General features: G+C 42.2%; 1 protein-coding gene across 12 annotated transcripts in view; it reads right to left on the bottom strand.

Moving 5' to 3' along the window:
• Positions 1-8,474: 8,474 nt before the first annotated feature.
• The window catches only part of NEBL (nebulette), a 395,196-nt gene continuing 382,303 nt past the window's right edge, over positions 8,475-21,367 (bottom strand). For all 12 annotated transcript variants that reach the window (XM_070055474.2, XM_070055473.2, XM_089311550.1 and 9 more), the window contains 2 exons: positions 15,503-15,609; positions 8,475-13,751 (listed from right to left, as the gene is read on the bottom strand). In XM_070055474.2, the coding sequence (XP_069911575.1) occupies positions 13,575-13,751; positions 15,503-15,609 (284 nt within the window). In that variant the 3' untranslated portion in view covers positions 8,475-13,574. The remainder of the gene's footprint in view (positions 13,752-15,502; positions 15,610-21,367) is intronic.

Raw genomic sequence — 21,367 nt, forward strand, 5'->3', positions numbered from 1 at the left:
CCCAGGTGCTTGGGCCCTGCACCCCATGGGAGACCAGGAAAAGCACCTGGCTCCTGGCTCCTGCCATCGGACCAGCGCGGTGCGCCGGCCGCAGCGCACCGGCCGCGGCGGCCATTGGAGGGTGAACCAACGGCAAAAGGAAGACCTTTTCTCTGTCTCTCTCTCTCACTGTCCACTCTGCCTGTCAAAAAAAAAAAAAAAAAAAAAAAAAACTAATGGAGGGCCAGCACCGCAGCTCAATAGGGTAATCCTCCACCTAGGTTCTCCACCGGATTCTAGTCCTGGTCAGGGCGCTGCATTCTGTCCCGATTGCCCCTCTTCCAGGCCAGCTCTCTGCTGTGGCCAGGGAGTGCAGTGGAGGATGGCCCAAGTCCTTGGGCCCTGCACCCCATGGGAGACCAGGAGAAGTACCTGGCTCCTGCCTTCGGATCAGCGCGGTACGCCGGCCGCAGCGTGCCAGCTGTGGCGGCCATTGGAGGGTGAACCAACAGCGAAAGGAAGACCTTTCTCTCTGTCTCTCTCACTGTCCACTCTGCCTGTCAAAAAAAAAAAAAAAAAAAAAGAACTAATGGACAAAATTTTAAAAATATATGTGCATGAGAGTACTTTCAAAAGTTCTTGGAAAAATTTAATTAAAATATACTTACTTTGGTGGGAAAACTTTGAAATCCTTGCTTTTTTTCATAATTCATATTTTCCATGAACTTTTTTTTAAGATTTTATTTATTTATTTGAGAGGTGAGCTACTGAAAGAGAGAGGGAGAGACAGAGAGAAAGGTCTTCCATCTGCTGGTTCACTCCCCAAATGGCCATAATGGCCAGAGCTGGGTTGATCTGAAGCCAGGAGCCAGGAGCTTCTTCTGGGTCACCCACATGGGTGCAGGGGCCCAAGCACTTGGCCATCTTCCACTGCCCTCACAGGCCATAGCAGAAAGCCAGATCAGATCCAGGACTCAAACTGGTGCCCATATGGGATACCAGTGCTGCAGGCAGATGCTTAGCTTACTACACCGTGACAATGGCCCCTTCCATGATGTTTTTAAGACACCCCCCCCCCAGTATGCATAATACCATGCAAGGATGTGCACCAACACTGTCACTTCAGATAGTTTGTACATGATTATTTCCTTTGCTGTATTCTTCTGAAAGTTCTACAGTGAGGATGGATTCCTTTAAGTTGTAATCAACACATGCTTTGAAAATCTGAAGGGACGATACAGGAAGGAAAAAGCACGGACACAATGGGACGCACAGCTGGGAGGGGCTGATTGCTCACACCTCGTCACAAATCTATCCTATGGTCCGACTCTGAACCCTGCTGGCATCCCACGTGGGGTATACTGCGGTGCCTAAGAAATGTCAGTGACAAATGACATTAAAACAGATGAGAAGGCCTGAGGCAGGCTAACCACCAGCTTACGAGAGGCCGGAGTTGGGAGTGATAGTGGCTTAGTCCAGTCTTTCTGGGAGAAGAAAGGAGTGGGCGTGGAGCAGGAGAACAAATTCTGACTTCTGCTGGCACCATGAAGCCCCTGTGCTTGTCTTACGTTCTGCTTGCGGCATCTTCAAGGCAATGAGATACTGACTGCCTAACCTGCAACACGCGTCCGCACTGCTGCCACTCCAAAGCTTGCTGTGGTTTCGGGACCAAAGTCAGGCAGCCTCCCGGATACTCCTGGGTGATTAGAGCTGCGCTGCCACAGAGCCCCCACTGGGACATTCACGGAACAGGAAAGGCCACGTCAGGCAGGCTCTCATTCTCTTCCCCCCAGTGAAAGTGAACTTGGGGCACACGGAGAAGCATAGACACAGTGACACACACAGGTTTCCATCCAGCCTTCCAGGCACGTGCTGTTTAACTAGAGTCACCAAACTTCTCAGGCCCTTGTCTTACAATGTAAAATGGCACAATGGGGCCTGTGTCGCTGAAGCTGGGCGAGAACTGAAAGTCCCTATTCACCTGGAAGCCTCTGGGTATAATGATCCTGGAAGGTGAGACCCTCAGCCAGCCAAAACTGCATGCCCTGAGTAGCGTGGCACCACCCAACTATCAAACAAACCCATAGTCCCATAGTGTCTGCACCAACGTCCCTGGCTTTCTTGGACCTAAAAAAAAAAAAAAAAAAAAAAAAAAAAAAAAACTACTATAGGGGCCAGCACTGTGGTACAGCATGGATGGAGCCACAATCCTCTATCAAAGTGCCAGTTGGAATCCCCAGCTGCTCCACTTTTGATCCAGCTCACTGCTGATATGCCTGGGCAATAAACAGATAATCCTTCGCTCCTGCAACCCATGTAGGAGACTCAGATGGAGTTCCATCCAGACTTCGGACTGGCCCAGCTCAGGCCATTACAACCACTTGGAGATTAGAGGATGGGAGCTCTCTCTCTCTCTCTCTCTCTCTCTCTCTCTCTCTCTCTCTCTCTGTTACTCTTTCAAATAAACATGTTACATAAAACCTGAAGTGTCATATGATCTTTAAATCAAAGAACGTATCCCAATTTCTGCATTCCCACGAGACTGGTTCTCACATTTCCAGACGCTTCCAAATCAGCAACAGCTAAGCTGCAAAACCAGGTGCAGAATTATTTTGTGGCCATCACCGAACCACAAAGATCAGATCATTGAGAGCCACACAGAGAGATCCTATTTCTGAAAACTGAAATAACTTTGAAGGATCAAATTCTGCTTGAAGATAGAAAAAACTTGAATTTTTCATCCAAGTGAGGCGTTGAGAGCGTCAGCTCTGCCTTGGCCTCAGAAATCCCCAGGTTCCTTTCCCACAGGGATTCACTTACCTGCAGTGGTCATCTCTGGCCCTACAACTTCTCACTGCAGATAACCCCCATGGCACACAATCTAGACCTGTGTGTGAATGTAACGACAATGGAGCTGTCAAATTCTTAAGGGTTCTACTTATGAAACGCCCACTGTAGGGTCTCACGGATCATCAAAGTAACTTACATGAAGACCAGGCAGGTCCTATATAAGGTTCTAAATATATTTAAGTGTCATTTTGTGATCATTCTAAGGAGCCAGCAGAGTATAATTTGTTGTTCTCAAACTATTAGCATTTTTTTGTTTGCCTGTTTGCAAATAAATCACTGTAGGGGCCACCCCTGACTCCCCATGTGTCTCCGCACATAAACCATGAAGAGTGGAGAAGTCCTCTATGGCCCCTCGTGCTTCCAACTGGAGGAGGGTACAGGCAGGGAGGAACCTGTGGGCTCACCAGGGCTGCTGCAGGGACACTCCTAGAGGGAGGTTTTGTGGGTGAGTCCCACAAACTAAGTCTGTCCTGCAAGGGTCTTGGGCTCCTCTTCTCCTTATCCCCTACAATGAACATAAGCCAATAGGGACCCGGTTTGTCCACACAAGAAATTGTGTGTTACAATGTAAACGTGACCCTACAGCGAGTGCAGCATCAGAGCTATCCTTTAAAAATTTTTAAAAGGTAATATACCAAACAAAGCGGAGGTCCAGACATCACTTTATCTGGTACCCTTATGGAATTCAAAACATTTCTTTCTAAAAAAAAAAAAAAAAACCTGTATAAGCAATATCTGTATGTGAACAAGTGATCCCACAAGAAGCCTATTCCTAGGCATCGATTAGAGGAATCAAATATGTCCAAAATATGATCATTCATTTACATGGCATAAGATAAAACATACAAGCCAGCGCCGTGGCTCACTAGGCTAATCCTCCGCCTTGTGGCGCTGGCACACCGGGTTCCAGTCCCGGTCGGGGCACCGGATTCTGTCCCGGTTGACCCTCTTCCAGGCCAGCTCTCTGCTGTGGCCAGGGAGTGCAGTGGAGGATGGCCCAAGTCCTTGGGCCCTGCACCCCATGGGAGACCAGGATAAGTACCTGGCTCCTACCATCGGATCAGCGCGGTGCGCTGGCCTCGGCGGCCATTGGAGGGTGAACCAATGGCAAAGGAAGACCTTTCTCTCTGTCTCTCTCTCTCTCTCACTGTCCACTCTGCCTGTCAAAAAAATAAAAAATAAATAAATAAACGTACAAACATACTTCAGGCCTTTACGGGATGCAGACATTGCAGTATCCTTGCTTGGATTCTACAACAAAGCCTTGAATAACCACCAAGCAAGGAAGTGCTCTCAACAATTGCTCACAATTTTCCTGCTTTGTCAATCATTTTCCCCACATTGCCTGGTGCATGTAGCGTATCTAACTCAGGTCGCGTATTAGAGGGGAGGACAAGTTCCAAATCTGAAGAAGCTCAAACAGGAGAGCATAGCCCTGGGATCAGTGGGTTCTGGGCTCACTGTGTTCTGGTAACCCCAGCAGGCACACACTTTCCAAACACATTCAGGGAGAAGGACGGACACAGGAGAGCCTCTGAGTGACCAATTATCCAAAAATGGAAGTGAAGTATTCCACATCTGCGAAACTGTGTTTACAGAACCCACTCTGCAACCTGCTGAATCCTTTAAAAATGGAAGAAGTTGGAACAAAAGGGCACACATCCACACAAACTCATGCAAATGCACATCCTGACTTTCATCTATGAAGAATTTAATTTTGTTAAAAATAAGGATATCTGTCATTGCTGCTGAAGTTAAGTAAATTTGAGAGAAGACTGGAGTAGTTCTGTTGCTGACTGCTAGTGACTACATCTTCCCGCGCCCCTGACCCCTGGATGGCCACGGCCCACTCCCCAGGCAGCTCTGAGCTCAGTTCAGATAGCAGCTCTTCAGGGAAGTATCTCTTGCCATCCCATCTCCAGCCTAAGATCACTCCTGGCAACCAGAACCCAGGGTGTACTGGGCTTCCCTCTCATGGCATCTCTTAAACTGCAATTAAGTAAAGACTTGGGTTAGGAGATAATTCGTGGTTTGATACCCATCTTCCCTTCCCACCATGAGCATTGTGTGAGAAAGTGTGTTCACTGCCTTCAATCAAGTAAACACTGAAGAAACAGATTTGCAATGAATAAATTACTTCTACTGGTTCTTCCACCTTAATAAAGAGCTAACACTGAGTAAGCCTGGAAGAATTCAGTTATTTCTTAATCAGGATGGGCAGTAACAGTTCAGTGTTTAGCCCCTAACACCCAAGCCTATGGCACTCTCCCTCTACTTTTATGCCAAACACTTAGAAAACAATGAAGACATTCTCCAAACTACCCCCCCATCCTTTCTTTGTACATCTCTACTGATAAAAGTTAAAGTACATATTTACGGGATGCTATGTGTGATGATGAGGGTAACTGGCATATTTATCAACTCAAACATAAATATTTTTGTACCAGGAACGTCTAAAATCCTCTTTAGTAGCTATTCTGAAATGCTCAATTAACTATTGTCAAGCACAGTTCTACCGTGCTCCAGAACGTCAAGTCATTCCTCCCACCCAAGAGTAACCCTGGACACGGCGACACCTTCCTCAGGTCTGGTAAGCCCTCCTCGATTCTCTACTTCTTGGAAATCAACTCTAGTTTCCACATAGAAGTGAGAACATGTATTTTTCTTTCTGTGCTTACTCCACTTCACACAATATCCTCCAGTTCTACCCTTGTAGCTGCAAATGACACATGGGGGGGGGGTTAAATTACACACACACACATCTTCCTAACCCATTCATCCATCGACAGATACCTAAGTTGATTCCACACTCTGGTTATTTTAAATAGTGTTGCAAAAAAACATGCATGGGCAAATGTCTCTTCAACTTGCTATTTCCATTGGATAGATACCTAATAGTACGAAAAGCTGGAACATAGGGTAGTTTGATTTCTAGATTTTCTGAGGAATCTTCATACTGTTTTCCTAAAGGCTGTACTAATTTTCATTTTCATCCCCACCAACAGTGTATGAGAGTTCCACTGTCTTTGCATCCTTGCTAGCATTTTTTTTTGTCTTTCTGGTAATAGCCATTCTGAGTGAGATGATCTCATTGTGATTTTGATTTGTAGTGCCCTGATGTGATGTTGGGCCTTTTTCATATACTTGGTGGTTGTTTGTATATCTTTTTTTTTGAGAAATATCTACTCAGGTCATTCATGCATTTTAAAAATGTATTTGATATTAATTCTTGATATTCTTCACAGGATCCAAGGAAACAACTTTCTAACTGCACACTGATTTTCAACAGTCCATGAAACAAAAAATAAAATTGCAGATAACCTTATGATATTTTACCTGTGATAATGTGATTGGCATTGCAATCATATTTGCTACTGAATATTTTTTTGGAAAGGACATTTTGCAGATCTTCCCACCACTCATGAAGTGTATTCCTTGTCAAAATGATTTATTCTGTCACATAATCCACTGGAGATAAATTAAAAACATGAAACTTGCATTTTGCAACAGTGGACATATGTGGGGGCTCTGTGGGTTGAGCTACTGTGATTGGGAGGCACAAAGAGCCGCTCAAAACCACCTCAAGGATTAGCAGGTTTATGTGCAAAGGTGGGAAGGAGCACAGGATTCAGCTCCACAAGGGACACTATATACAGAGAGGCACAGCAGAGGCCACTGGTGGATGAACTCACACATCTGGAATGGGCTCAGCAGCACAGTCCGTAGTCCTACGTGGCCACCATCGAGATCCATTCTGATTCTTGTCACTACCAATCATCTACTGTATATTTTATTCTTCCTAAATATCCCAGCCTCATCTCGTGGCTTTCTCTTATTCTTCTGCTCATTCCTGGCTGATGCTTCCTCCTGTTTTCCTTCTGTATGCCTTTTCGTTTTTACTAACACAAGCAGTTAACTGACCTGCTCTACACAGTGAGGAGGGAGACGTGAGCAGGTAAAGGCACAATCCCTGCGCAAAGCTCTTGTGAAGACCTTTGGATCACCTTGATGCAGTCAGCTGTGACCAGAGACATGGCATCTCGCGGGATGCGATACAGCTATCCATGTAGAACAAAAACCAATTTGAGCCATGCGGCCTGAAGACAGCAACCTCCTGGAAGAAGACAAGAAGTGTAGCTGCCCTGGGTCAGGAATCAGAAGTGAGTTCATTTACAAAGCAAGACGATCATTCAGGTAGGGATGCAGATACGTTTCCTGTTTTCTCAAGTCAAAACACAGCAGTTCAGATTTTGCTCATTTCTCTGTCTCTAATTCTATTTCTTGTTTGGTACTCAAAAAAGGGGGCGAGGGGAGAAGGATGAAGAAAGGAAGAAAGAGAGGAAGATACACATGAAGATCAAAATGCCATGGTATAAACAGAAAACCAGCCACTGGGCCCTTTGTTCTCATTGATTTTCCACCACTTAAAACCCATTTTCTTGTTCTATTTTTTTTCATCAGAACTCTGCTGCTCCCAAATACAAATACAATGGACAAAGGCCTGAGAATTCTGCTTGCAACCACAGAAAGGGGCCGAGTTCACGCTTGGACCACGGCCAGCTTTCTGCTATCACAAAAGTCGTATTCAATCTTTCTGTGTAGGAGAAGCACATTACATAAAGGAACGAAACTTTCCTTTCATCTACTTTTCAATGTATTGTGTCTGAGTATTTTTGTAGAAAGTTATTTTGGTAATAAGCTTTTGGTGGTTACCATGTCTCAATTACCTATAAAACTAATTTCATAATACTTTAAGTTAGAAGAATACAATCATAGAGTGTTCTAAGTCTAGATTATTTTAGGTCAGAAAATAATTCTTCCTAAGTTCATTTCCTCTGTGGCCCAGATTCTGGAGGGGGTAGAGGGATTGGGAGTGGGAGTTGAGCCTTAGTGAAAAAGATAGTAAATTTTTCAAATAAAGAGCTGTTCTATTTTGTAATTTCAATATCATGAGTATGTTTACCACTATTATAAATATATTCATTTTAGACTGCTGAATTTAAAAAATTCAACATTTGGAAGCAATCTTTATTCTAGGAATAGGGGTCAGCTGTCAAGTGTATCAGTTGACAATAAAGAAGAAATATGCACCAAATGAAGACTTTTACAAAACAATACAGGCTAAGATCTAAGTCTCAATACGAGGGCAAAACTGGGGATCACTTTTTTCAGTTATAAGAAAATTAGGGGAAAAAGTAATTATGTTCTATGATAAGTGAGTCCTTCTTAGCTTAACAGTATCTTCCCATTTCATAGACTCAAATTGTGCTTTTTTATTCTCTGCTCCAAGGTGTTTATTTCCTCTTATGAATATAAAGAAATTAGGATTGTACTGTTGAGAACATATGAGGAATTTGTTTCTAAAAGAAGTCACCTATAATGATGTATTATTGCAGTACACAGAAATATACTGAGCTTGAAACTACATAATATTATTATCACATAAAACTAAGCTCATTTTGGGGAGGAAAACACATTTGAATGACTCACCAGTAGAGATGCATGAAAGCCAGCACGTGCCTCTGACAGATTTGATGGGAACTGTCACGAGAATCCTAATACCCAGGATACTGTTGAGGTTCATTACCTGCACCTCACAACCCATGTTCCAAGGACCCATGGTGAGAACCAAGAAGCAGAACCACTTTGTTACATCCTGCATTTATTTAAGCAAACCAGATGTGTAGAGATAGGAAATTAATGCATTATAATGTTTTACAAATACAGAAAAAGACACCAACTTTTAAGACCCTGAAGAGAGTGCATCTGAGAACACAGTTCTATCATAGGAGACCACCTACAGGGACCACACAAAAGCCATGGCCGACGAGCCCATCGCTCATTGTCCTTCTCACATCGTTCAAGTCTCTTCCATTGAAAAATCATGGATTTGCTTTTACATGAATACTAATACTAATGATTATGATAGCCTTGAAGGGTCTGTGAGTGACTGTACTATACATACATGATGCTGGGCTAAATGTGTAATTTCAATGCCATTGTACATTATGCAGGGGGAAATAATGTCTCATTACACGTCTACTGTGACATCCACTAAAATGTGAACTAGTTTGCATAGGTTAGTCCTTTGGACAGCATGATGTTGCTCTAGTCCACCAAGGCTTAAAGATTCACAGTGTAGAGGAAAAAAACATGAATTAAAGCATTTCTACTAAAATATATTTTAATAGCTGGTGTTAACAATTTGCATAACAAAAGCCAAATTATGTTAAGAACATTGTATCATTCTGTAAGCCCCTTCATTTGAAAAGCATTTTGAATGTTTTCTTCAAAACTGTTAGGTTCTCAATGTTAGTACAGTCTTGCACATTTATCATCAACCACAATTCTACATATTTCGAAGGAGAAAATGGTGCGATTTTGCATTTTTATCACAGGTCAAAGGCCAACAGTTCTGTATCATGCCTGTCACATACTTGGTGCTGCTTCCCAAAATGTGTAGCAGCTGATTATATGGACGCTGGAGAATGGGACTGTGATACAGTTTTCTCTTTTCCTTTAAAGCAAATCGTTCTCAACAGCGACTGGATTACAAAGACGCAGATACTATGCAAACTGAATACCATATTATCAAACACAAAAAGCATATGGAATTCCCACAAATCTACCAAAGTAATGTGGACAACTGGGGAGAAAATTTGCCTGGGGATCTTTCCAGGCTTGTGGATTCTAGTAGTGTGAGCATCACGGAACGACGACCACAGAGGTCTCATATGAGGTCTTGACATTCTTGATCATCAACAGTTGAAATTGGAAAGGGCCCTTGTGGGTTACTTCAGAAAGAGACTCTCATTTTAGCATCCTTCATCGAGTTTACACAGCTACTTGCTCAATGAAAGCTATCTCATCTCCATGTCACATTACCCAAAACATCAGCAATCTAGCCACTTTAGATTATCAGAAGCAAATAGCTAAGGTATAATTAACGTATTAGGTGAAATTCATCTTACATAGCGAATTCAGCCTTCTAACAAAATTATTCTCTTACACTAGTATTTCAAACCCCAAACCTAAAGTTAATGTCTCCATATCTCAGCTATATATTAATCCATAAAGAACCTTTCAGAAATCGATGGAAGAAGCCAACATTTTCTAAAGTTCTAAACCTTTAGAGTTAAAATACAATACAATTAGCTACCACCATTAATACCTCGCAGGAGCATTCCCCAACCCCACCACAAAAATACCCATCATGTATAATAAAATATTCCTATAGAATAATAGGCAGAAGTTTGCTCATTTAGTTTTCTTCCCAAGACCATAATAGATAAACAGGGTAATCAAAAAGGCACCTCTTTTTTTATGTATCTATTACTATAATTTTGGTATAAACTATGTCCACTTTGTATAGGGCTATGTTATCAAAGATCATAGACATTATCTCTTTATTAAAAACATTCCATGGGAAATCATGAACCTGAAAATAAGGGGTGCCACTAGTGCTTCCACCCTCTCTTTCCATTGTTTTCCCAATTCCCGGAGTGCTATAAAGCTCAGCACAAAGAGGCAAGGAAAGAAAGAGTGTGGCAGACCCGTAGTCTCATCCTCTGCAGGCCAGGGCCAGGCCAGGGGCCGCTCGGAGGCCAGCCTCGCTCAGACAAGGTGCTTGTGGGCATTGTGCTTACACATCCCTGTGTGGTCTCTGGCAGTCAGACACACGGCCTCTGCGGAGAGCTGACAACCAGATACATATTTCAAACTGAGTTACCCTGTGATGTACAAACAGTAACAAGAAGACATGAAGCATTCATTTCGCAATAGGTCACAACTAGAAAACTTTCCAGAGAACAAGAATTAGTAGAAACATTTACCACAAAACAACAAAAGCAAGATACTCTGTTGTGATACTTTTCTCAAGAGAGATATGATCTACAACCAATTTTGTTGTCAAAACCTTTTTAAAGCGTATCCAACTACCCCTTGTGCTTTAGTCAGGTTTGAGAACACATTCCATTTAGAAAATCAGGTGCATGCTCTCTGTGCTCGGGCACTTACAGTCTCAATAACTTCATTTTTTAAAGACTTGTTTTAGAATTCTTCTTTAGCTGTGTTATGTATGAGATAACTGTGGCCAAACTGAAGGTGCACAGAAGGCACGTGCCAGCTGGAAACGTTGTTTCCAGAATGGTTGTTTTTAAAAATGAGGCTGTAAAAATAGCACTTTGGTATTACACATGTGTATTTCTTATTGTTCTACTGAGATGCTTAGTATCCTGACAAAGCTTTAGTACTATGCGAACACCATCAAATGACAACCCAACTGCATGCGATGTCTTGTTCTTCCTCTGTCTTTATTGTAAAGTAATTGCCCTCTAGTTAAATTATGATCAGATCCAAATTCCTAAAGGCTAGAAGCAGGAATATCTTGCTATGTGAGCATTCTGTGCAGTTTAAAAATTCAGGAGACTTACTCCCCAAATATGTATTGACTTTACATTGAATGAATATGATTTTGAAAGCAGTAGGTGAGAAAAACATGAGATATCAAACTGCTGCTTTCTGGAAAGTTTCCTGATTGTAAGCATTGCTTCAGGACAATCTCCTCTCAGCTTCCTAGAAATGTGCTGTAAATGTGCTGTTTCTCAAAAATTGTACCTGTCCTACATTTAGCCTGGAAATTTAATCAACAACTTCTCTCTTTTCTATAAACACCAAAAGTGGTCTACTTGGGTGAAACATAAATACGTACTTTATAATAAAACTGGGCAGGCTTATTGCCTGGGACTTTAATGCACAGATTTCTGTAAAATTATCACAAGTTGAGTTGTCTTTGCATGTTTGTGTATAAAATATCAGAACTGATATGGGTTTAATCAATTTAGTCATGACCGTCATTTCAATGAGAGAAATTCAGTCAAGCTGGTTATCAGTAGTCTGTAAAATGCCCTCCAAAAAAATCTCTAGTTATTTGCCTAAATTTTTCTCTTTTCAATTTTATGTCGGTGTCATGCAGATGAACCTTTCATGGAATGAAGTGTTTGCTCTTTGAGTTTTTCTCAAACGAAACTACAGAATTTCTAAAGGATTGAGCTAACTTATCAGAAGTGTCAGCAAATCAGCTTTGGCCTCTGGACTAGTAAGTGTCTCAATAAAGATATTTTCCAGACCCTGCTGCTAACTTCCTTGAATATCAGATAAGGCAGACATTCCCGTGGCCCATACAATTGATTACAAGTTAGCAGTTTTGCTTTTTCAGTTTCATCCTCACCACAGGGTCAGACCCTCCATGAAAGCCACCGTGTTGCAGGTCACAAGAAGGGGCACCCCCAGAAAAACATATCAACCTCTCAGTGACCTGGACTGCAGCCTCCAGGTGAGATTTCAGGGCCCACCAGCAAAAGCCGCCCTCATGTCTATGAACACAGCAGAGGTGTGCAGAGTCACTTATTCGAAAATCAAAGCATGACGAGGATTTCTTTCTTAGTGGACAGCCTGTGGGGCATACACTGAAAATCTCTGCAGACATTCCTATCTCATTGCTTAAGGTGACTTGGAAAATAAAAGCTGGAAAGTGGACAGGAAGTCTTCAGATGGACCAATTTCAGCGGCTAGATTTCCATGCCAGAATCTGACTGGCAGTTTCCAAACCCGGAGGCTACATCATCTCAAGGTGGAGTTGCTAACTTTTTGTTTGCTGGGTTTGACTCCCATGCATTCCACAATCCATTTTTCCACTGGTTTCTATAACATTTTCATTTTTAAATCAACAGCAGTGTTAAGTTAATGAAAGCTGTTCAATAAACACCTAGATCACTTATTTACTAGAGTATACGTGTTATTTCCTAAGATGTAAATCCTTCAAAACTAGAGTGCAATGCAGGAAAATCTCAAGCAACTTCTCAAAATATGTTATTCGATGAGCCAGCAGCTAGAGGAAGGGCTGTAGGAGCAGCCAAGGTTTTTTCTTTAATTACAGGGGTGGGCAGGACAGCTGCCTATGTTACAAAAGCTGGAACCTACAGGACATGCAACAGGCTCAGGGCTACTAGGGAAACACGAGAGATGACATCACAGTGTCCCCTCTGCAGAGTAGCTGTGAAGGTGCTTGGTCCTGACATTCTGTGGAGCTGAGGCTACACAGGGTCCAGAGAACGCAGATGGAGAGGGGGGAACGCCTTGGTACAAATGAGAAACAAACAGATCTCGGTCAGCCCAGGGCACGCGGATGTTTCTAGGTCCCTAAGGCCACCAGTCCATATAATTTTAACCAAACTGTCATTTTGCCATTGCTTACATTTACTGCATTAGGCAATTTTTGCCTGAGCTGGAAATCGCCCAATGACTCCAAAACTCACCAGTGTTTAAATTATCGGCTGCATTACTGAATTAAGAGAATTGGCTTCTTGGTGATGATTCCAAAGTGACAGCTAAGAAGTCTCATATTACTCATGACATTGAAGGGACAATCAACACTTCTATTAAATAAGTCTACAAAAATACATTTCCCCAGAAGGGTTCAATAGCCAATCAAAAGAAACCACGAACACAATTCGCAGCACCAGGTCTGCAGACATTAACGATTTTGTGTACAGGAATTCCTGAAAACACTGCTGTCTCCAGCCCAGAAGTCCCTCCTTCTTCCTGGTACCTGTGTGTCTACTTGTCAAAGTAAGGATACATTATTGTAAAATAACTGCCAAATTTTCTTAAAAGTATCGTCTATCTTTTAAAAAGATCAGATTTAGAATACATTAGAATAAAGCTCAAAGGGCAAGGAGAAAGACTTAATTAACAAATTCAATGTAATTGGCCGGCAGCATCCCTGTTCTGCCCGTTCTCTGCACGGTGCCGTACATCCAGCCGTCGTCGATGGGCTGCACGTTGACGATGTAGTCGCCATCTCGGAAGGAGACCTCGTCTTCGTCCTGGGCGCTGTAGTCGTACATGGCCCGGTAGGTCCTCTGAGAAGGCAACAAGAGATCACACGATGAACACCAAGACGGTCATGACCACAGATACCAGGCACGACCAGCCTAACCCACGCAAAAGGGAACTGCTAGGAGCATTTGCAAGTGCATCTCTTTCTGGAAATCCGTCTAGTCGGATTGATTGCAAATTAAGCAGCCTAGCAACAAATGCGCAGTATGGGGTGGGGGGCATTACAGTTTGAAAAGCCACAAATAGCTTAGCAAACCCGTGGAAAAGTAGGCTTGGGAACAGTAAAGGCAACAGCTTCACATAATCCCAGTGTCCTTAGATGATGTAGGGTCTCCCCTGAGCCACATTTTTCAGAGAACAAAACCCACCATGGAGGCAGTTCCCGGTACCCAGCAGAGGCCGTGGACTTCTTGAACAGTACTAAGAATTTTTGTTTCGCCTCAAAAATACATTTTAAGAAAAGAAAAATTCATCATCTACTGACTTTATAGGTTTTTTTGTATCATAGTGACAGAAATTCAGCATATAAATGTTATGAATATTGAGGTATATTTAATATAAATGTCATAAGGGGAAATCTTTAAATTGAGTTTTCCTGTATTTGCTTTTGCTTCAGGGTATGAATTCAACTAATTATCACACAACCTCAAAATCTAGTGCATTATGGAATTGAAGACACTGGCCAGGACACAAAGAAAGGCAGAGACATTAAAGTCCTCTTGTAGCTTAGGGAGCCACCTGCTTCTAAGTGTGCAGGAAGCAGCCAGCGGCTAGGTCCCAGGCTTGGAGAAGCAGTTCGAGCACAAGATGTTGAGTGCGATCGGATGGTTTCAAACGCCACACTCAGCAGATGCATCAGTACTTCAAGATTTCCAGAGCCGGGATCTGAAGGCACATTTTTCCCCACTCTGGGTCATTCACACTTTTGTGGCCATTTTAATAAATGTCAAGATTTAAGCCAGCGCTGTGGCTCACTAGGCTAATCCTCCGCCTTGCGGCGCCGGCACACCGGGTTCTAGTCCCGGTCGGGGCGCCGGATTCTGTCCCGGTTGCCCCTCTTCCAGGCCAGCTCTCTGCTGTGGCCAGGGAGTGCAGTGGAGGATGGCCCAAGTGCTTGGGCCCTGCACCCCATGGGAGACCAGGAGGAAGCGCCTGGCTCCTGGCTTCGGATCAGCGCAGTGCGCCGGCCGCAGCGCGCTGGCCGCGGCGGCCATTGGAGGGTGAACCAATGGCAAAAGGAAGATCTTTCTCTCTGTCTCTCTCTCTCACTGTCCACTCTGCCTGTCAAAAAAAAAAAAAAGGTTTAATTTGTTAATGTGGCCATCAAATATGAAGGTACTTCAAAGAGTACATAGAAAAAGTGAATTAAAGATGAGTTTATGTTGGTGCAAAAAAAAAGTTTTGAAATCCACACATAGCTGTTTTGTGATAAATATCTTCCATGAGCTGTATGAAGATGCTTCCCATCTGTGCTTTCTCGGCCTGAGTGAAAACCGCAACTGACGCCATCGGGATATTGTTACTCGCAGACCCCTTTTAAGTTTTCTTTTTTTTTTTTTTTTTAATATGCTTAGTAATGCCTTCCTTTTTCAACGCTTTAACTCTGGACATTTCTTGCTCCCTTTGAAAGAACTGTAGAAACGGCAGCACATCACCACCTATCTTTACATGAAAAAGCTCAACATTCAACTCGCCTCTATTCCACGTGTATTTACCGGTGTTTTTGAGGTAGAATGAAACCAGAGTGGAAGACGTATGTCTGACTGACACTTACTAGATTTGGAGAATGCTGTATGGACCTCATGGATGACACGCTGGCCTGGTGCATGAACCCGTAGCCCTGGGAATGGCTTTGCTGGTAGGCTCCAGGAAGAACCGGTGCTGCCCAGGAAACACACACACATAGACACCTTAAACTTAGCTTCCAAGCACCACTCCCCGGCCCACACAGTGACCCCATGCTGCGCTGGCAGCTTCTGGAACAAGATGTCCTTGTCAGTGCCAAGTGAACTTGAGTAACAGGGTTACAAGCAATCTCTAGATTAGTATCAATCTTGGTAAGTGAGGACACACAAAATATCATGTTGCATGCAGTTGTAAGACATTTGAGATATTTTTATTACTCTATTACAGATGCTATGTTAAAACAACATAAATACAAAGTAAAGTTTCCTATAATCCCTCAGCAAAATTCTGTTTTTATTTGGCCATGTAATCCTTTTAGGCATTTTCCAAACTAAAAGTCAGTGTTTTGCAGTATTGCCAAACCAATGGCAGAGTATACATGTGTCACAGGTACTTCACATGTAAGGGATATTCTCAGTATTTCAAGACACACAGTTGAAGGGTGCCTTTACAAAGATGGTAAAAATAACATACATCTGACAATATTTGCTCAGCAGTACATAAAAAGCCTGTAGCCTGTAGAGAAACTTTAATTTAGAATATATGGATTCTTCATTTTAGTTTGGCTGTAAGTCAACACATTTATCACTAAATAAATCAAATGAATATGGTACCAATACCTGAGAAGCCAGATTACCTAAAGAATTTAGGTAACATTGTCTTTCTACCCTAAAAAAATAATAATAATATTACCCAGTTGGTGCTATCCTCACCACCGTGACATTCAAAAGACACAGCTCCTGTTTGAAGAACTGTGAACTTTAGAGAAACTAACACAGAAGTCAGATATAAAAATCCACAAATCCAACAAACATCTGTTTGTATGTGTTTCTCTGTGAGCATGATTAAACATTTGCAGCCAGAAGCACAAGGGTAAATGAGAGTATCTCAACAGCATGCCCTTTGTTAGGTTTTGAATAATTTACAATATGTTAGCAATTATGTATTACTAGTGCTGTATAACTTGTAGGAGATACTTGCTATAAAATCCATAATAGTTTGCCATTTCTGTTTCATCAGCTTGAGGATATAAAGTGATTATAATGGGTTGGTTGATTCAGGATGGTTTTTATAATAAAAGGAATAAGCAGATATAATTCTTGGGTGCAATGAATAATTAATATTTTTTAAGTGGCAAAATTATTCTAATTATATGTGAGATCCATACTTTAAAGAAATTTAATCATCAGAAAATTACAAATCATTAATGTGTTCTCTAGATGATAATGATATTAGGTTAAATGGGGATGATTTTACATTGTTTTTGAGAGAATTTGTCTTACAATGCTGTTACAAACTACATTAAATATCCACTTAACACATCAAAGAGAAATTAATGGGATCTGTACTTGGATTGTAGTCTGCTGTAAAGTTACTAATACATCATTAAACATCAAATACTTCAGAAAACAGTACTTTTTAAACGTATCAACTCAATTTAAATATTTAGTATTAAGAGATGTCAAGGATTTTGTCAAAATCAACTCATAAAGGAAAAATAATGAAATTTCCATAATAATTTTCTAGGTCCATTTACTTAGCTGAGTCAAGAGCTGTGTGCTGGAATCTGGAAGCAGTGACCATTCTTCTGCTCCCTTAACTCTGAGCAAACACTTATTAGTCCATGTGTACACACAGCTTACTGCACTGTCACACAGCCAGCCTCTGTAGCTGCTAACAATCATTGTGACTGTCACCCATGTTCAAGGCATGCCAGGCATAAGAGTGACAAACAATGGCCCTTGGTTATGGGGCCTGTGTTGTGGTGTAGTGGGTAAAACGTCTGCCTGTGGCGCCAGTGTATCATCTGGGCACTGGTTTGTGTCCCGGCTGCTCTACTTCCAATTCAGCTCCCTGATAATGGCCTGGTAAAGCAGTGGAGGATGGCCCAAGTGCTTGGGCCCTGCACCCATGTGCGAGACCTGGATGAAGCACCTGGCTTTGGCCTGGTCCAGCCTTGGATATTGCAGCGATCTGGAGAGTGAACCAATGGATGAAAGAGCCTTCTCTGTCTCTCCCTCTCTCTAACTCTGGTTTTCAAAATAAATAAAATAAATCCTAAAAAAATTGTTGAAAGATAGCTCTATCACATACATGATTTCTTCCATGAACATACGAAATTTGAAGGGTTTTGCAAAAGCAAGGTGTTAGGCTAATTTTACAACAAACAAGGACTTTCTTATCAAAGAACACGTGACACATGGTGTCCTCTCTATTTAGTGGTCAGATACCATTATTATCGGTACTGATGGATAATGAAAAGGTACAATGAGTTTTCAACCCAGAGTCTTGAGTCAGAAGTGGTTTATTTTCCAATAAAATTAAAAGTACAAAATAAAAGTTTATCCTAAGGCAACAACAAAATGCAAATGTGTGACTCAACGGTCATTTCATCTTGGTAAGATTTATTGGCCAAAGTCCTAGGAGCCGACTAAAGCTCCAAGCATTTCAGGCTCTACTGGGAAAGTCCTGCAATATTTATAAAATCAGAATGTCTCTTTACTACACAATAAAGTTCTTACATCAACAGCCAATACTAATATTTTCTACTTAACATTTGTTCCTAAAATGGAAGGGGATAAAACCAAGACTTAAAAAAGAAAGTGGATATGAAGACCATAAAAGGGGAGAAGAGGGAGGAAGACTGGAAAGAAGAGGAAATATATGTAAATATATGAAGATTAGAATAAATGAATCAAAGAAACGCTCCCACAATAAAGGGAGAAGGTCACCTAAGTAGAATTCCAAGCTGAGTAGTGTCCCCAGATTGGAGAAGAAGAGAGTAGAATTGATTTAAGGGTCCTTGGTACGCACAGTGCTTTGTGCCTTGCCCTGTGTTGATCACAATCGTTGACCACGACAGATACCATCCCTACATCAGGAGGTTAAGTGCGAAGGCAGCACATCAACTATCCTTGCATAGTGAAGCCAGACCAAAGGTCTCAACTCATCAGAGACAAGATGGAGGTTGTGAAAGTCCCACAACGATGACAGAATATACAGATGGCCAAATTCTGAATGCAAACAAAACTTTATTGACTAGCTATAGTTAAAACATGAACAGAGAAAATAGTTTTCCCTACAGACTTAATTTTCTAAAAATCCAGAATATCATCCTTCAGAAATTTTCCAAAAAAGAGTGTAGAATACAATGAAACTATGCTATTTAGTAATAATACTTGATAATGAAACTAGTGGCAATGAAACTATTATATTTAGTAATAATACTTGATGATGGTTTTTATCAGCTCATGCACATAGAAGAATTTAACAAGATTTGTAAAACAAATAATCTCTATTTAGACAATTAGGACTTGCTGAAAGAGAAGACATGAAGATGCTGCCCATTTTAAATCAAGTGTCAGAAATGAGCTAGATCCTAACTGAATTACTTGAATAAGGGGTAAAGTGGCTGAAGTTGATTTACAATGTAATAGTCTCATGATGTGGCCTTTTGCTCAACTATGAGGAGGCTTCAAAAGGCTCACGGGAAATGGAATTAAAATATTTTTTTTGGGTTCAAGAAAAATTCTGAAATTCATGCATCATTTTTTCAGAATACACAGTTTCCATGAACCTTCTGAAGTTTTACATCTGCCATCCTGGTTTCCTGTTAGAGGCTCAGCTCCTAGTGGCATCTGATTCTTCCCTCAAGCCCTAAACTCGGAAGTAAATCCACAAAATCTATGTGGAATTCAGCAGCAAGATGCTATTTTTCAATGAGAGCATTCTTCACACTCTAGAAAATTCTCTTTCTTCCCTGCAGGAAACAGAAACAAGCCAGATTGCTTCTAGGTTTTAGTTGGTATTTAATGAGAAACTGGAAATAGACAACTACCTATGAAACAGGTTTATGGTCACGTAATAAACTATGAATAAAAAACTTTAATAAAAACATGGCATGGTGTACAACTGAGTTAAAATCACCAAGTTTGAAAGATATTCCATCTTTGTGAGATAAAATAATTTCTCCAATCCTGGAAATCATATGTAAAAACAAAAGCAATCAAAAATACTTTATCCCGAGCAGGACAACGATTTATGGAAATGAAAGGGGGTTAAGGGCAGAGGACAGAGGGAAGGTCACTACTTGCTGTGGTTTCAATGCTGACTGCATATTAAATTCACCAGGAATCTTTTACAGTGCATAAACTAGTTCATGGAAAATGAACAGTATGATACACACAACAGGCATGTCTCTGCCTCAATGACTCCAGCAACAGATACTCAATGATTCTCAACGTCACACGTTCTATCCACAGCATCCAATTAGAAAGCCTGCCTCTTCACGCACCGAAGTAAGCTTGCCTTTTAATTTCATTGTCCATGAACGTTCATAAGTCCTCCTGTTAGGAAACTGGCGCAGTTGTAGCCAGATGGCCACATGGCCCAGCTACCTGAGCCAGGCTCCACCCCCATCCTAATGGGATTCGATGCTCCTGCTTCCCTGTCCGCCCTCAGGCAAAGTTTTAAAAGGGCCTGTTCCTCTCTTGGCCCTTCTCTCCTGCGCTCTCTTGGCCTCTCTCCTCCTCTCCTCTCTCTTCTCCCTCCTCTGTCTCTCTCTCTCACAATCTCCTTCTCTCTTTTTCCTTCGCCGCCCCTTCACTCTGGTCTGTAGGGTGTTCCCCAATAAACCCTTTCCCTTACTCTGGTGTCCGGTGTGTTTTGCGATGGCTAACATTAAGATATAACACCTCCTGTATAACGTCCAGGTCTCCAGACCAGTTAAGTCAGAATGCCAAGTGGAAACAGGGCAGGCTGGGTATTGGCGTTTCATGTCTTCAAATCTCTCAGGTTAGTCCCACTAGCAGCTCTGCAGAAGAAACGCTGGGCTACTGTGGCCTCCTTGTCCCCCCTCCTCCCCGACAGAGATGTAGGGGTGTAGGTAGCCCTACTCTAAACAAGCGATTCCCAGATCGCCTCTCTGCCCCAGTGCCTTGTATATAACATCTGAGGAGGAAAATGTTGAAACCAGGGACTCAAGCAGCAGGTAGGGACTGGGGAGAAATCTGCGTGAAGGGGAAGCTCACCGCAGAGCATCAGAGGCGACACACACACTGCTAGCCAGGTAAGTGGCAGGAGGCACTGTGTGGACCTTACCACCCAGGGGCTGACCGGAGCTCCACCTGCTCACCTTCTGAGAGGAAAGACCGTGCGGCCAGAAGATGCCTTTGCCAAACTGAAACTGAGCTCTCAAGTCAGTGCTAGGTTCTTTATAATTCTTCCCCTCCAGACCCTCTTATCACATTTGTTATTCTCTAATCTAAGTTTAATTTTATAAGTAGTATACACTACCTATACTTTATAGATTGTTACATCATAGTAATAATATGATTGTTACTATTATTTAAGGTTGCAAATCTCTTCATTGCAGTATGATATACATGTCATAAACTCTTATCATTTTAACTGTTTTTAAGTGCACAGTTCTTTGGCATTAAGTACATTCATGGCATGCAACCTGCAAATCTCCTAAGAAAATGCAATGCACATAGAAGTATTCAAGCACTTAGGTGCACTCCCTGTGAAAGTTGATGGGCAAAGATATAGCATCAGCTTTTCAAGCAAGGAGGACCAAGGGGAAACTTTCAGGGCGGGCCAGCACCCAGGCTTGGGGGGAAGGAGGGCGCAGAGGAGGGACCAGAGAAGGCAACTGGGAGGAGTTTCAGTGACAGGTCAGGCTGGTCCTGCCCGCAGAGGCACCTGTCCATCAGCGGGGTGACCCACGCAGGAG

This window comes from Oryctolagus cuniculus, chromosome 13, assembly GCF_051225735.1.
Source record: "Oryctolagus cuniculus isolate XC-2025 breed Fujian yellow rabbit chromosome 13, ASM5122573v1, whole genome shotgun sequence".
Lineage (NCBI taxonomy): Eukaryota > Metazoa > Chordata > Mammalia > Lagomorpha > Leporidae > Oryctolagus > Oryctolagus cuniculus.